Consider the following 15,306-nt stretch of genomic DNA (forward strand, 5'->3'; position numbering starts at 1 on the left):
GGCTCATGCACCTGTACCCTCACCACTGGCATAGGGCACCCAGCTAGAGGGGTGACTGATGTATGCCAGGGCAGTGGTTTGTGGGCATGGCACACAGGGATGTGTGCCATGTTGAGTCTTTGGTTCTGCACCTAGACACCCAGCCTGCAAAGGCAGTGTGTGTCAGGGTACAGGGCCTCTAAGGGTGGCACAATAAGTGCTGTAGCCCTTAGGGACCTTCTCTGGTCACAGTGCCCTGGGTACCTATGGTACCATTTACCAGGGGCTGACATGTGGCCAGAGATGCCAATTGGGTTTAGGCTTCAATGCAGTTTTAGGGAAGGAACACAGGCCCTGGGTACCTGATTGGCAGGAGCCCAGGGCACACTCAGTCAAAGTACATCAGCTATTCAGCAAAAAGTGGGGGCATACCATGCAAGAAAGAGGGCACTTTCTCACACACGGCACTCAGATTAGTGACCAACGCCCCCTCCAGACCAGCTTCACTCCCCCTACTGCGCAAGCTGCATTGGCTACCCATCCGCAAAAGGATTACATTCAAAATTTGCTGTTATGGTTTATAAAGCCCTACACAACTTGAGACCAAGGTACATGATAGACAAGCTGGTCAGGTACACCCCCTCTAGGACTCTACTTCTCATACCTCGCATAAAACAGGCTTGGTTGGGGGGGAAATTATTCTCTTATTTGGCCCCATTATATTGGAACAAGCTGCCCATACACCTACATCCCTGCACCAACCTCCTTTCCTTCAGAAAGCTGTTAAAAACCTCACTGTTCTGCTCTTTCCCATACTGGTTGTCAAGGGCCGTCATAGCGCGGAGATACCTCGGTTGGGGTGATTCATGCGCTCTATAAATGATATAAATGAATAAATAAATAAATGTCTGTTTCATAGAAGTACGGATTAAGGGGGTAATAAGGACCACAGGGCATGAACCAAAGTGGAAAGATTCCGGAGGGGATTGTGTAGACTGAGGCTGTGGAGGTGTGAAAGCGCATGGAAGTGGCAGTGTTCCTACCCCTTCTGGGCTCTGGAGGTGTAGGAATGCTTAAAGGGTGACTTTTCCTCTTTGAAGGCCAACTCTCGCTTTTTGATGATATGGGAGGTTACATGTACGAGCTCGGGAGCAGGAGGCTTGGCAGGACTCTTCCTCGTGGTGGGGTAGATGAAAATCTTCTTTTGCCTTCGGTCGTGGACGTCTGGCAGCTGCAGAGGCATCAGATCTCGGCATCATGGGTTCCATTGGTGCTAGTCTCATGGCTGGTCTGGGTGGTGCTTTCAGGTCCAAAGATGGGTGCTCAGTGCCTTGATGGAGGTTGGCTTGTTGTCAATGGAGGCTTTTGGGGTAGAAGTTGGACTTGGAGCTAGATGCCCAATTTCCTTGGGAGTATTGCTCTTCCTTCCAGAAACTCACTGTCCGGGCTCTCTGCCTCTTTTGAATCCCAGCCTCAGTATTTGGCACCCTTTAAATCCTCACACATCTCTCTGTGACAAGTCGTAATTCATACTGTAGCGAGCCATTTAAAGAGGGTGGGTTGGCCTAGAGGTACTCTTCAGTAATCCTCTTTTCCTTTTCTGCTTCTTGGTCAGCATCTTCTGTTCTTCATTTGTGCTGTTTAAATTGACTGGAGGAGCAATAGTATAGAGACAGCAAAGGAAGAGCGATAGGGACATGGGCAGTATGTAGAATAATAACGAGTAAAAAAATGCATGGAGGGATAATAATCAGCCGTTAAACTGCCATTTATGAGAGGCGTGATCTTTTAATGGTATACTATTTTTTATTTGTTATACTAAAAATAAACTGCCTGGTGGAACATACACTTGCTATGACACTTTTCTACTACAACAGCAGGAAGATATATATATATATATATATATATATATATATATATATATATATATATATATATATATATATATATATATATATATATATATATATATATTGCCCTATTTGTAAGTTTATGTCCTGGTTAAAAAAAATCTGAAAAGAAAATGGTGCACCCCACACAAATATGGAGGCCCAAAAATATCTTAAGTCTTTCTGAAGACAGCAAATACTTAAATATGGTAATCACATGGATGGACATTTTCAAAATCAAGGCCCCTTACTGTCCATCTGCTGAAGCCCTCCTTTCGGATTCTTCTGGGTTCTGTGGACAGTAGCTGGGTATGTGATGGTTAATTTGCTGTTGTGTTCTTTTCTTACAACAGATCTTCCAGTTCTGACAAATAAAAAAGAAAGGAAAGAGTTGAGAGTATTTTAGAATATTGATACCCCAGTGCCACCTCTAATTAGCATCACTTCTTTGAGCTCGCTAACTGACACATTGAACCACATTACCAACTTTTCCAATATTCATTCTGGAGCTGGTTGCTCATGTTCTGAGTTGAGGTCACCAATTGTATTCTTTACCACTGCTTAGGTTTTAGAAACTAAGCAAGAGACTGAGAGAAGAAAGACGGAGATGGGCCAATATCAACAGAATTGCATTAAGCCTACAGGGGTCTCATTTTCCTCACCTTAATTTCGGGTACATCTAGCATTCCTAGTATAATTGATGTCTTGGTCTATCTGTGCACTGTAATCAAGCGGTCTCGTCATTTACTTGGCCTCCTGGGCAGAGCAAGTACTGAGGACATCCTGACCAGAGCTGTGCAGCAAATCACTGCTGTACCACTCAGCAGCAGAGCCTAAATGCATCAGCACTAAATATGACTCATTCAAGAGAGCACACTTTCCTCTATGTTCTACCAACCAGAACAAACTTTAACAACGCTTACTTGCAGTGAGGACACCTCTTGGCACTCATATGTGCCTTCCAAAATTGTCCAACCAGATTGCTTTTGCACTCACAGACATTTTTCACCTGTTAAAACATGAAAAAACATGTGTTATCTTGAAGTTGTTGAAATAGTGAGTAAGGCATTAAGTGGAGAAAAGCTGATTATTATGGCTGCACTTTCCAGAACCTTGCAATTAATGCTTACAAGGCCCAATTGCATGTTAGATGAAAAGGTAAAATGGAAATAAAAGCAGTGCGTGCCACTCGATTCCAACCGTATCTCTGAGGTAGTTGGATAGTTTTCCTGATAGCTGAACAATTAATAGGACAGACTAAATAAAATACATGCATGAAGAAGATGCCTGCATACAGAAATACATATTGGGATGCTTGAAAATACATATTTATGACCATAACAAGACATGTGGCAGGGGCAGGGGCGGAACAGACTACTGTAATCTAAGAATGCATTTCGACCAAACCGTAAGGCAAGACTACATTGGATAGACTATGGTTCTTTTCTGAGACTTGGTTCAGTGGCTGCTTGAGTATTGTGCATTAAGCCACTTCGCTCTCCTACACCTCCACTAGGCCTGAGGCTGCCTCATACTAGAAAACATGCAATTGATGCAAAAGTAGTGCCGGTGGTTTAAAAATCCTGCAGCAAAGACCTATTTATTAGCTAAAGTTCACAGGTGAAATCTCTCAAGGTATGCCTATGTCTATCATAGACTGGCGTCATCCTCTGTGGTTAATAAAATTAGTACTACTTAATTTTAACATGTTATCATTTTATTGCTCTAACATGTTTTTATTGCTTTAAAACTTGTTTCTCTTTTTACCTACTGAACCTTCAATAAAAATAATTTTCATTTAAGATTATATAGTTGAAAAAATAACATCCAAGGTACAAAATGTATGCTTTATTGTGTCTGAATTGCATTTGCAAGATATTTTCATAAAATAATTCCCTTACTTGTGAATTCTGGGGACCGGCGTCATAATTCTGTAGTATTTCCGATGTAAACGTATCTAGTTCTTCTTGAATGTCATTGCCAGAGGCGTTTGGATTTCCTTCCAGGAACTAAAAGAAGAAAAAAAAGAGTTACCAAATGAGTGAATAACCTCTACATGAAGGAAGCATTTGAATAGGATTGTCACTCCTCTTAAGAATGGAACAAAGATAATTTGAAAATATATCTCTGTACAGATCACGGTACACTAGTTTAACATGCATTGGCATAGGGTATGGACACAACAAAGGAGTGCGTAGAAGATAGGTGCAGGAGAACCACCAGAGGAGGAATATTTAAGAAGGGGGAAGCAGCAAACAAGAGAGCAAGAAAACCTGCACTCTCATGGAATACTTAATGAAAAGAAAAAGCAGTTCCAACGATGTGAGTGATGACTGGATGCAAGCCAGCCAAAAAAAGGTAAGGTAAACAGGCTATGCTCCAAGGGAGGGACAAACACAAGAAGAGGAAAGAAAAACATAAGCAAAGAAAATAAGAGGGACAGGCAAGCCAACCAATAATAAGCAGGCTCTAAGCTCACAGTTTGATATGTGTAGGAAGCTGGCTCTTAATAGAATATTCCAAAAAGAGGTATTTGTGTTACGAGTCGAAGTTTCCCTTATGAGTGGACAGGGGTTTGTGCATACGGATTGAAGCATTGCCCTTCCTGAGCGGGTGACTTAGGTGATGGTAGGCAGGTGCTTCATGGTGGCTTCCCCCTATGCGGATGTCTACTTTCTTGAACTACGATGCCAGATGCCCTACAAGATTAAATAACACTCAACACTGAGAGTTGGACGATGGAGCGATATGTCTGACGGTGGGAGGGGGGTGGGTAGAGTTAGGGGGGGGTGGTGAGGGGGTATTTTGTTAATCCATTGCCTGTTGGGATGGATATGAGTGAGGACTAGCACAGATGCATATGAAATTGACTCCCAAGATAGAGATATAGATCACAATTCTCCTGGGACTGTTGTTAAGATAGATGAATACAGGAGCACTTTGCGAAGCGGTGCCGTTAGACAAGACGATGTTTATAGGAATGTATAATCGTTAACGTAAATGACGCTAATTAATTCAACCATAAGTGGGCACTGTTTCATCCTTGATATGGCACCTAATTGAGGAGCTGTAACTGAATAAGGAATATGCTACTTACCAGTATGCATCTGTTCTTGGCATGTAGAGCTGCAGATCTACACACTTTTGCATAGATCGCCATCTGGTGTTGGGCCCGGATGTTTGCAGTTTGTCTTTCCTCTTGGAAAGTCTTTGGAAGTCACGAGGTCGGTGACTCCTCCCTTGGTTCGTATTGCGCATGGGCTTCAGCTCCATCCTCAGATTGTTTTTCGCCAACAGGGAAAGATGGAGCGTAGTAATCACAGTGGAGAAACCCATGTGTGTTGTATCTAAATAAGATAGACTGGAACAGATACAGGTAGCCGGGGAGGCGGGTGGGCGTGTGTAGATCTGCAGCTCTATATGCCAAGAACAGATGCATACTGGTAAGTAGCATATTCTGTTCGAGGCATATGAGCTGCAGATTACACACTTTTGCATAGACTATATAGCAGTTCCCAACCTTAGCGGCGACCACCGGTATCTGTTGCAGTGGTTTGAAATTGTGTTTTTAGTACAGCCTGGCCCACACTAGCTTGTTGCTTATTTTGCACATCTACACAGTAATGTTTAGTGAAAGTGTGCGGTGTTGACCATGTGGCTGCTTTGCAGATATCATCTAATGGGATGTTCCCTAGAAAAGCCATAGAAGCCCCTATCTTTCTTGTATAGTGGGCTTTAGGGGGAACAGATAGCGTGCGTTTTGCTTTGTGGTAGCAAATCTGTATGCATTTCACAATCCACCTAGCTATCCCTGATTTAGAGATGGGGTTGCCTTTATGAGGTGGAGAGAAAGAGACAAACAGTTGCTTTGTCTTCCTGAAAGGTTGTGTTCTCTGGATATAGTAAAGCAAGCCTCTTTTAACATCCAGTGTGTGTAGAGCCCTTTCTGCAACAGTTTGAGGTTGCGAGAAAAAAAACGGTAATTCTACCGATTGGTTTAGATGAAAGGGTGAGATGACTTTGGGTAGGAATTTTGGGTTGGTACGTAGGAGAACCTTGTTCGGGTGCATTTGGAGAAAAGGTTCTTGTATAGTAAGTGCTTGTATTTCACTGACCCTTCTAAGGGAAGTGATGGCTACAAGGAAAGCTGTTTTCCATGTGAGGAATTGCAGTTCGCATTTATGCAAGGGTTCAAAAGGCAGTCCCATTAGCCTTGTGAGCACTATATTTAAGTTCCACACAGGTGAGGGTGGCACTCAGGGGGGAATTATGCGTTTTAGGCCTTCCATAAAGGCTTTAATGGCAGGCACTCTGAAAAGTGATAGGTGCTGTCTGTTTTGTAAGTAAGCAGCAATTGCTGCGAGGTGTAGCCGAATAGATGTATATGCAGGTCGGTGGACTCCCCGGCTGTTCTCTGGGGGGCCCTCAAGGTCACCCTGAGTGGCGAGATTATCCGCTACAACAAGGGGCACAGGCCGAGCTTAACAAACGGTGGCGGACCTGAAGTCTCCAGTCCTTGAGCAGCGCTATATAGCTACAGGAGAGGACTTAATCCTGTGTGACTCCCTACACACTCTAACGCTGTTAAGGCAGGAACGCATGCAGGAGGCCCAAGAGGCATGGATGGCTACGCCTAACCGAATTTATTAATGGTGGACAAAGCGAGCAAAACGCTGCACTGACAGTGCACCCCTCCTGCCTCCGGTGATCCCATAGCTTACATCAATGTAGATGAGGGTTCACACAACTGCCAACGAGGCCATAGGGGAAGCATTTGCTGTGTATTACCAGCACATCTACGGTCCTGACCCTGTAGGCCCACATACCGACTTGTACCAGTTCGTGGCGGACCTGCCGTGACCCATCTGACCCCATCGGACCGAGATCTCTAGGAGGCAGATGTCAACCGGAAGGAATTAAGGGAGGCCCTTGTGCAGCTTCAGGCAGGTATAGTGCTGGGGGCTAACAGCTTACCGGAGGGGGTTCTGGAGGCTTATATGGCCTAAGGCAGGCATGCTTTTGTTGCAGACCTTTAGTGAAGCCCTGAAGAAGGGTGAGCTGCCTAGGGGCCTTTGAGTGGCGGACGTAGTGGTGATCCCGGAGTCAGGCTTGCGCGGAACCCACTGTGAGGCATAGAGACCAATATCTCTGTTGAACACAGAGGTCAAGGTGTGGGCCAAGGTGTTAGCTAATAGACTGCCAGGTGTGATAAGACCTCTAGTTCATCCTGATCAATCTGGCTTCACGCCCAATCAGGTCACTAGGTACAATATACAAAGGGTTAACAACGCCATTGAGTGGAGCGCCAACCTACCTGGTCATCAACCTTTACTACAGGTAGACTTTCAAAAGGTGTTCGATGTGGCTAACTAGGACTACCCGTTTGCCTTATTGACCAGTCTTCACTTTGGGCCCAAAATCATCAGCTACGTACAACTGCTGTACACAGCTCTCCAGGTGAGGGTACGCATCAGCTGGGCTGGGTCCAACTGGTTCAATATAGAGAGGGGTGCCCACCAGGGATGCCTGCGTTCCCCCTTGCTTTTTGCCCGGGCAATTGAGCCCCTGGTGACTTGGGTGAGGGTGGATGCCTTGCTTCATGACTTTCAGTAGTCCCCTGTGGTCAGTGACCGAATATCCCTGTACGTAGACGATGTCTTGCTATTTCTAGACAACCCCACAAAAACGAGCCCCCTTGCCCTACAAATCCTCCACATTTTTGGGATCTACTCCTGTCTTCGCATGAACAGGGCCAAGTCGCCCATTTACCCTATTGCCCATTACCCGATGGCCTAGCCATGGGCACGGGAGTTACAGGTGCTCTCTTCGGGGGCTTTAATTACCTGGGGGTATTTGTAATTGAAGACAGGGCCCTAGCCTTTGAGGCCAACCTACAATCTTAACTGGTGGGTCTGGAAAAAGAAGCATCATTTTGGTAATCCCTTTCGCAGACCCCGCTTAGGCGTTCAGCTGTATTCAAAATGGTTTCCCTCCCTCAACTTTTGTACCAGCTCCAAAATGACCCCTTCATGATGGGGTGAGGCTTCTTTACTAGGGCCAATGCTCTGATAAGGGATCTTTTGTGGGGTGGGCTGGGGTTCCCCGGATTGCTCTTCAGAAGTGTTGTAGACCTGCATTTGAGCGCGGCATACCCATCCCAGATCTGCGGTTATACTACATGGAGGCTCACCTTTTTATGCTTAATGACTGGTGGTTCGAAGCATTTTGGGTCCCGGACTGTGCAGTGGAGGGAGGGGTTATGGGCCAAGATAACCTCCTGCATTAATTGTATGTGGAGAAATCTGACGCTCCCGGCCTGCTTCCACCTGGATAGTGCGGTCTATTTGGGCGGTTGCAGCGAAGGCCACGAGTTGGGCAGGCAGATTCATGTTGGAGACTCCGCTATGGAGGGAGACTAGTCTCGTCCAGGTTTCACGACTTCGCTAGGTGGGACACCATTGGTATAACGGCCCTGGGAGACGTAATCCACAAAGGGTCTCTTAGGTCCTTACAGGAGCTGCAGGTGGAGTATCACATGCACTCCAGCTCCAACACATACTCACGCCATATTTACTGACCAACGCGGTCATCCCCAAATACTCACCCCTAGAGGTGAAAATTCTGCATACCGCCATCAAGGAAGACAAGCTGTCGGTCCTCAATCAGATGTTAATACGCAACCAACCGGATCCCATGGTCAAAGGAGGGAGGCGTGGGCACAGGATTTGGGGTCACTGGAGGACGAGGACTGGAATGAAGTGGTGGCCGCCCACAAGGAGGCTGTGATAGCCTCACAGTTTCGTTTGATATAGCTCAAATTGTTGCATCACACATACCTCACGAGAACATGGCTGTTCAGAATAGGGCTGGTTAGCTCAAGATGCTGAAAATCACTGCAGGGATCCAACAGGGGACCTGTTACACACATTTTGTTGCTACCCAGCCTTGCTCGACTCCAAGCTAAATACACAGTCATTAAGTAGATCCATCTTCGAGAAGAGACTGCTGCACTGTAAGCGATGCTTAAGTCTTTATTTAGCCTATATTACACAGTGGTGGCGGGCCGTTGGCGAAACCCTGATGAATTTGGGGACATCGCGTCAATCACATTTTCAAAGAATAAAACAATTTTATTGGCTGGATCAGGGCTGAAAAATCATTTTGTTTGTCACCGCAAATCTCGTGACTAAAAAAAATGTAAAAAAATGTGCCCCCTATTTTAAAAGTTTGAACTTGTTCCTGGGGGAGCATGCTGCCCCGGGGACAAACACAGAGGAACAAAGTTAATAAAAAGGCGCAGCGCTGTGCTCTTACAAGCTTTGTCCCTGAAATTCCCCAGTTATGCAACGGACACAACACACACATAACTCGCATCACCCACCATAGCGCCATGTTGTTATCTTGATGGTTCCTTTATTTGTTCCTGTCATTTCCCCAAATTGGTGTTTTTAACATGGAGGGTGGCACGAGTTGTGTGCATTCTTATCCATAACTTTCAGTGGTTTAATGAGTCTGATCCTGAATCCTAACTCACTTTTTAGCTTTGTTTTTTGAGTGACTGCATATATGTTACAAATATTACTGTGGGTCTCTAAAACTAGAACAGCAGAAAGGAATGCACCAGCATCTAGCACATGTGCAATAATGTTGGCAGCCGTTACAAGATGCAAACTTTTCATAAAAGAGAAGTGCTACTCTACCTCTGTGACTGGAAAGACCATAGTAAGGGTACTGCAGAGTGCTGGTGCCCAAGAGCACACCAGGGGTAAGATGCCACACCATCTCTGTGAGCCGCACGGTTGCAGTGGCATAAACCTGAACACTGCACAGATCAATGTCAGGTCAGTCAGGTCAATGCCGCAATCCTACTGACTGACCCTCCCTGGAGCAGGGGTCAGACATACTGGCTATTGCTAATCAGGCTTACAATGAAGTATGCAAATAGGTACTAGGTGTGTGGGACTGGAAAGTCAAACATGTGCTGACATTTTAATAAAAACTGGAAACTCTGGCTGGCAGCTTTAACGTTGTTCTGAAAGGAAGCAACCCGGTGCACCACCACATCTTTGCAGAGACCTCTACTTGCGGATAGCACTGCACTTTTTATCCAGGATGTGCATATCCAGTTACTAATACAGACTGAAGTGTTTTTTTAACTTAAGTGCAGGCGGTAGTTAAGAGTACCCCCTGTTGAATGGCTAAAATAAATCATTTAAAGGTGGAGAGTTCCTCTAGCTCAGAAAAAGCAGTTTTTAGACCCAGACTTCATAACAACCATCCGATATGAAGACATTCTGTTTCTTGGTGCCCTAGAATACGTTCATGTAAGTTGCAGCTATGCAATCACAGTAACACTAGAGATGCATGGTTGACTCGTAAGTACAATGTAAAGCCAGCCCTACCCTATTGAGTGCAGCCTCGATCTCATACACTGCATGAAGGTTTCCCACATCCAGGGCCTTCAGCTGGTTCAGCAGCAGGTGGATGACGGCTCGCGGGCACGTCAGCATATGGCAGCTGAAGCAGGAACCACGAACCAGCAGGTACAATTTCTGAAAGGAACAAATGTGTAGAATAAATTAATCTTATTAAAAGTGTGTCTGGCTATTAAAATGCACATATGCCACTCAAAACACTTATGTCCTTGTTAACTAGTAAACAGGATCAATACAGAACCAACAATTTCATATAAATAAAATGTTACAGTTTCATTCTACATAGAATGGGGCTATTGAGAGATCGATAGGTTCAGAGGTATTTTCATGTAGTGACTTAAGATGCGTGTGGTCCAGTATTAATGAAGGCAGCAGGGGAGTGACATAAGCCAATGCCACCCATTTTCGAAGGCTGTGATCCCATCCCATACTGCTGAGGTAGGACTAGAGGTGTGTGCTGCTACAAAGCCCTAATCAAAAGAGCCATGCATTATGTAGAGACATTCTCAGGAGCACTGTCCATTATCACAGCCGATGCCCGGATTGCAATAATTAAATCGATGAAAGACCAGGAAAGGGCTCTCCGCTGCCGCCAGATATACTATCCAGGACTTTTTTCAGAAACTGAGAGAGCACAGTTTGAAGCTTTTAACCTTTGCCCTCACATACATATCAACTTTACCAGTGAATACCAATGACTAACACGTTAAAATGTAGCCGCAAAGCTTTTCGGCAATATCAGAGGGTGCAGCCGCCATGCAGAGGACAAGCTTCAGGATAATGGAAAACAGATTTACTGAAAATGGCAGGTTACTGGCACAGGTGGGAAATCACCACAGGAGGAGTTAGCGCATCAATGGCGAGGCCCTCAAGAATTCAACTGCATCTCCACTGAGGAGGATATCATCACGGAGCTTACTGTGGTTCTGTGTACGATTGTGCCTTATAATGTTAAAGCATTCACTGGCACACCACAAACGTGATTGAAAAAGGTGTATTAAGTATGTCAAAACGGTGTGTTCCAAAACCATCTACGGAGTATATTAATTTAAAGTTTACTCTAATTGTTAGTATTTAGAAATATACCTTACTCGGAATCCATCGCAGACAACTGCGTGTGAACAATCGGAGCATGCGCAAAAGAAGCAAGTTACAGGTTTGTAATACTTATGAGCAGGACTGCGTGTGAATAATCGGAGCATGAGCACACGAAGGTTTGCAATACTTATAAGCAAGACTGCGTGTGAAACAATCAGAGCATGCGCAAAAGAAGCTACAGGTTTGTAATACTTATGAGCAGGACTGCGTGTGAAACAATCGGAGCATGCGCAAAAGAAGCTACAGGTTTGTAATACTTATGAGCAGGACTGCGTGTGAACAATCGGAGCATGCGCAAAAGAAGCTACAGGTTTGTAATACTTATGAGCAGGACTGCGTGTGAACAATCGGAGCATGCGCAAAAGAAGGTACAGATTTGTAATACTTATGAGCAGGACTGCGTGTGAAACAATCGGAGCATGCGCAAAAGAAGCTACAGGTTTGTAATACTTATCAGCAGGACTGCGTGTGAACAATCGGAGCATGCGCAAAAAAAAGCTACAGGTTTGTAATACTTATCTAGTGTGAACAGTCCGAGCATGTGCATATGTAGCTATATCCTATATGTTTGTAATACTTATCCGTAGGTACAACATTTGGAGCCTCGGCGCAATAAAGGGATTTGTTCACAAAAGTGCTGGAAATTGACAGGGAGTATAAGTTAAAAAACATTTTTTTAAACGGAACAGACTGCTATTTAGCAAAAAAAAAAATCAACAGACCTGGTTACCACTTGCCAAAGCAGAATAGAGGGCTTAATAATAGACTAATCATGTTTCTGTCACTTACGGTGGGAGTGGTAGCTAACACCACGGTCTTCAAGGTATGGCTATACCTATGGCAGTGAATGTCATTTCAAAACGTTAGCCGCCCAGCGGTGCTGTTAACAACTACGGAGCGTCTTTAAATCATGTAGGGAAGGAACAAGGACGTCTGAGTTCCTAAGTGGGATATCTGGTCACATGGCAAACCATACACTAAGGAGTCCAGAGTCCTACAAAGTGCTCACAAAACATGTGAAACAGTTAATATCCCTAGGCGAGTGACTAAGGGAAAACAATGCAATTAATGGCCAATCCACACAGACGGGTACATGCCACAGAGAATTTGGGGATTCATGAATCTGTAAATAATGTACATGCCTCCAAGCATAAACCTTTTTTAAAAAGTAGACAGAACATAAACATTTCGGGGGCTTAAGTGGTTGGAGCCTGGATTGACGTCTAGTGCTTACATCCATAGTTATCCTATTCTGAAGAGGCCTCCTATATATGGGCACTGGTTGACTCACTTGTTTACATATGAACGTTTGTTTTTTACTCCCCCAAACAGTGCAGAGGCGGTCAGTGAGAGTAATTCAGATAGAAGTCGGCGTTTACTCCTGAATACACGCGACAGAGTTGAAGTTTGAATACTGAATAAATATTGCACACTTTTTTTTTACCACCACAGTATTCGTGAATTCCTATATTCTTGTATGGTTTAAAGCAATTTTCATGCTGTTGTTGTGTACCAATAAAAAACAATTTCAATAGTAAAATGAATTGGAATTCACTTTAGGGGTGGAAGTTGTACTCTAAACAAGTGGCATCCAACGTATTGCTTTAGAACAGCATGTCAATCAATCATTCAATAGCACTTGTAAAGCGTAGCACTGTCAGCCCTGGGATTATCTAGGCGCTGAGGATGCTGTGACTGAGTCGAAAAGCCAAGTCTTGAGTCTCTCCCTGATGTCCGTTGGGGAGGGCGATGTTTGGAGATGAGAGGTAGGTCGTTCCAGGCGGCGATGTCGAAGTAGTGGACACCTCTACCGCTGGTGTGAGGTGTGAGTGAGGAGGAATGCAGATGTCTGGAAGACTGATGGAGTTTCAGACAATGGTTGAAGTAGGATGGTCCTTGATCATGGGGGGCATCGTGGACAAGCGCAAGGATCTTTTTAGTGTTGAAATTTTTTATCAGCATTTATTAAATATAATACAATAAAATACAGAAATGTGCAATATGGTAAGATAAATTACATTGGAATTAAGGCATAAATAATTAAATATAGGAATTCATAAGAATGAAGACCGTATCTTATTGAAATACAAGTAATACTATAATAGGATGTGAGAAGGATAAAAGGAACTCAGTTGTGAATAAAACAATAAGCTATTTGATAGAAAAACTCTAGTAACGTAGGGTGAAATAGAGTAAATTTAAGGCCAAAAAGATCAAGAACGTGATACAAGCTGAAGCATAAAATCGCAATTTAGTAAGTGGGAGAAAAACTGAAAATGTGAGTAGAAAGAAAGTGAAGAATAATAAAGGAAAAGTGGCAATGTAATAAAATATAAAAGAATAGAACGTATAGTATAGAAAATTATATAGGGAAATTAACCAAAGATAGAAAGAAAGAAAGTGGAGGAAATGAGATGAAAGCGGATTTAATTCATGTTCTCAGTGTTGGTATGCAAGTCTATGATAGTAAAGGTGAGAAAAGGGAAGAAGAGAAGAAAAGCAGAAGCAAGAGTAAAATAAGAAGAGGGAACAAGTTATGATACAGTGGAATCCACTATGGAGCGACCTGAATTGTCCATCACAGAAGGATTATTCAATTGTAAAAAGGGAGCCCATATTTGATTAAATGATTGTGTCTGATCATACAAATTGTAAATAATTCTTTCCTAAGAGGCAGTTTGGATCATAGGCACCAGCCAAGATTCCGGAGAGGGTGGAGTCGGGGATTTCCATTGCCGTAGTATGCATATTTTAGCTGTGGTTAGAGCGATATATAAAATACGGCATTGTGGTTTGGAAAGGTGTGGTAGAGCTCGTAAATCATGCAGAAGAATGATGGCTGATGTTAACGGTAAATCCAAAGGTAGGGTATGCTGCAAAACCTGACCTATGTAGGACCAATAGGACTGGATGATAGCCATAGTCCACATCCTATGTTACAACCAGAAGAAGCACATCTCCAACAATTAGTATGAGGAAGAAGTCCAGCTTTATGCAGTTTAGATGGAGACCAATGCCAATCATGTAAAAGCTTGAACAAGCAAACTTTCTGTTGCGCTTCTCGGACTCCTCTGGTTAAAGTTTCCAGAAGAGCAAGACAGTCTTCATCATCATATGTAAGTCAAAGGCGTGTTTGCCATTTGAGACGAAGAGCACATGATAAGGGTTGGGAGAATAAATGAAATATGAATATTTTGTATAAACCAGTAATAACCTCTTTATGAGTTCCCCAAGTATATAGATAGGATATGATTGGCGAAGTTTGGAGAGACCATGGACGTACCCCCAGAGCTTTGGTAAGACAGAGATGAAGTGGAGTATAATTCATGAATTGGTGCAAACGAAGACCAAATTCTGCAGCTAATTGGGCAAAGGGTTTAAGTTCACCAGCATATAAAGTTGATCTAGAGTAGAAATACCCGCCTGTTTCCATTGAGGGCAGAAGATGGTTTTCCCCTTGACACGTATGGCAGTGTTGTTCTATATTGGAGCTTTAATATGAATGCGAAGGTTAAAACCTAAGAGGCGATGAGCTCTCTGCCATGTTTTACGCATTGAAGCCAATAGTGGATTGCGAGGGTCTTGGCAACTGGTACCTGTGGTATAAAGAACTGAGAGACCAGGTTCAGCGGATAGAAAATGACATTCCACATGCACCCATTGTGGTGTATGAGAATTATCTTGAAACATGTATATGAGTTGGGATAATTGTAATGACAAATGGTAGTGTTCTATGGATGGGAGGCTTAGACCTCCATGAGAATGATGTGCTTTCAGTTTTTGTATAGCTAAACGGGGTTTAAGAGAGCCCCAGATAAAGGATTTAATTTTAGAATCTATAAGGCGTTGCGAGGATAAAGCTATGTGAAGGGGGAGCATACCAAGAGTATAGAGGAAACGCGGGA

General features: G+C 43.8%; 1 protein-coding gene across 1 annotated transcript in view; it reads right to left on the reverse strand.

Annotated features, from left to right (window-relative positions):
- The window catches only part of POLR1A (RNA polymerase I subunit A), a 604,540-nt gene that overhangs the window by 480,382 nt on the left and 108,852 nt on the right, over nucleotides 1-15,306 (reverse strand). Inside the window, exons 3-6 of the mRNA XM_085642615.1 lie at nucleotides 10,271-10,420; nucleotides 3,770-3,877; nucleotides 2,792-2,877; nucleotides 2,120-2,232 (exon numbers count right to left, since the gene is read on the reverse strand). Of these exons, the coding sequence (XP_085498741.1) occupies nucleotides 2,120-2,232; nucleotides 2,792-2,877; nucleotides 3,770-3,877; nucleotides 10,271-10,420 (457 nt within the window). The remainder of the gene's footprint in view (nucleotides 1-2,119; nucleotides 2,233-2,791; nucleotides 2,878-3,769; nucleotides 3,878-10,270; nucleotides 10,421-15,306) is intronic.

Source organism: Triturus cristatus, chromosome 2_2 (assembly GCF_964204655.1).
Source record: "Triturus cristatus chromosome 2_2, aTriCri1.1, whole genome shotgun sequence".
In the NCBI taxonomy this organism is placed as follows: domain Eukaryota; kingdom Metazoa; phylum Chordata; class Amphibia; order Caudata; family Salamandridae; genus Triturus; species Triturus cristatus.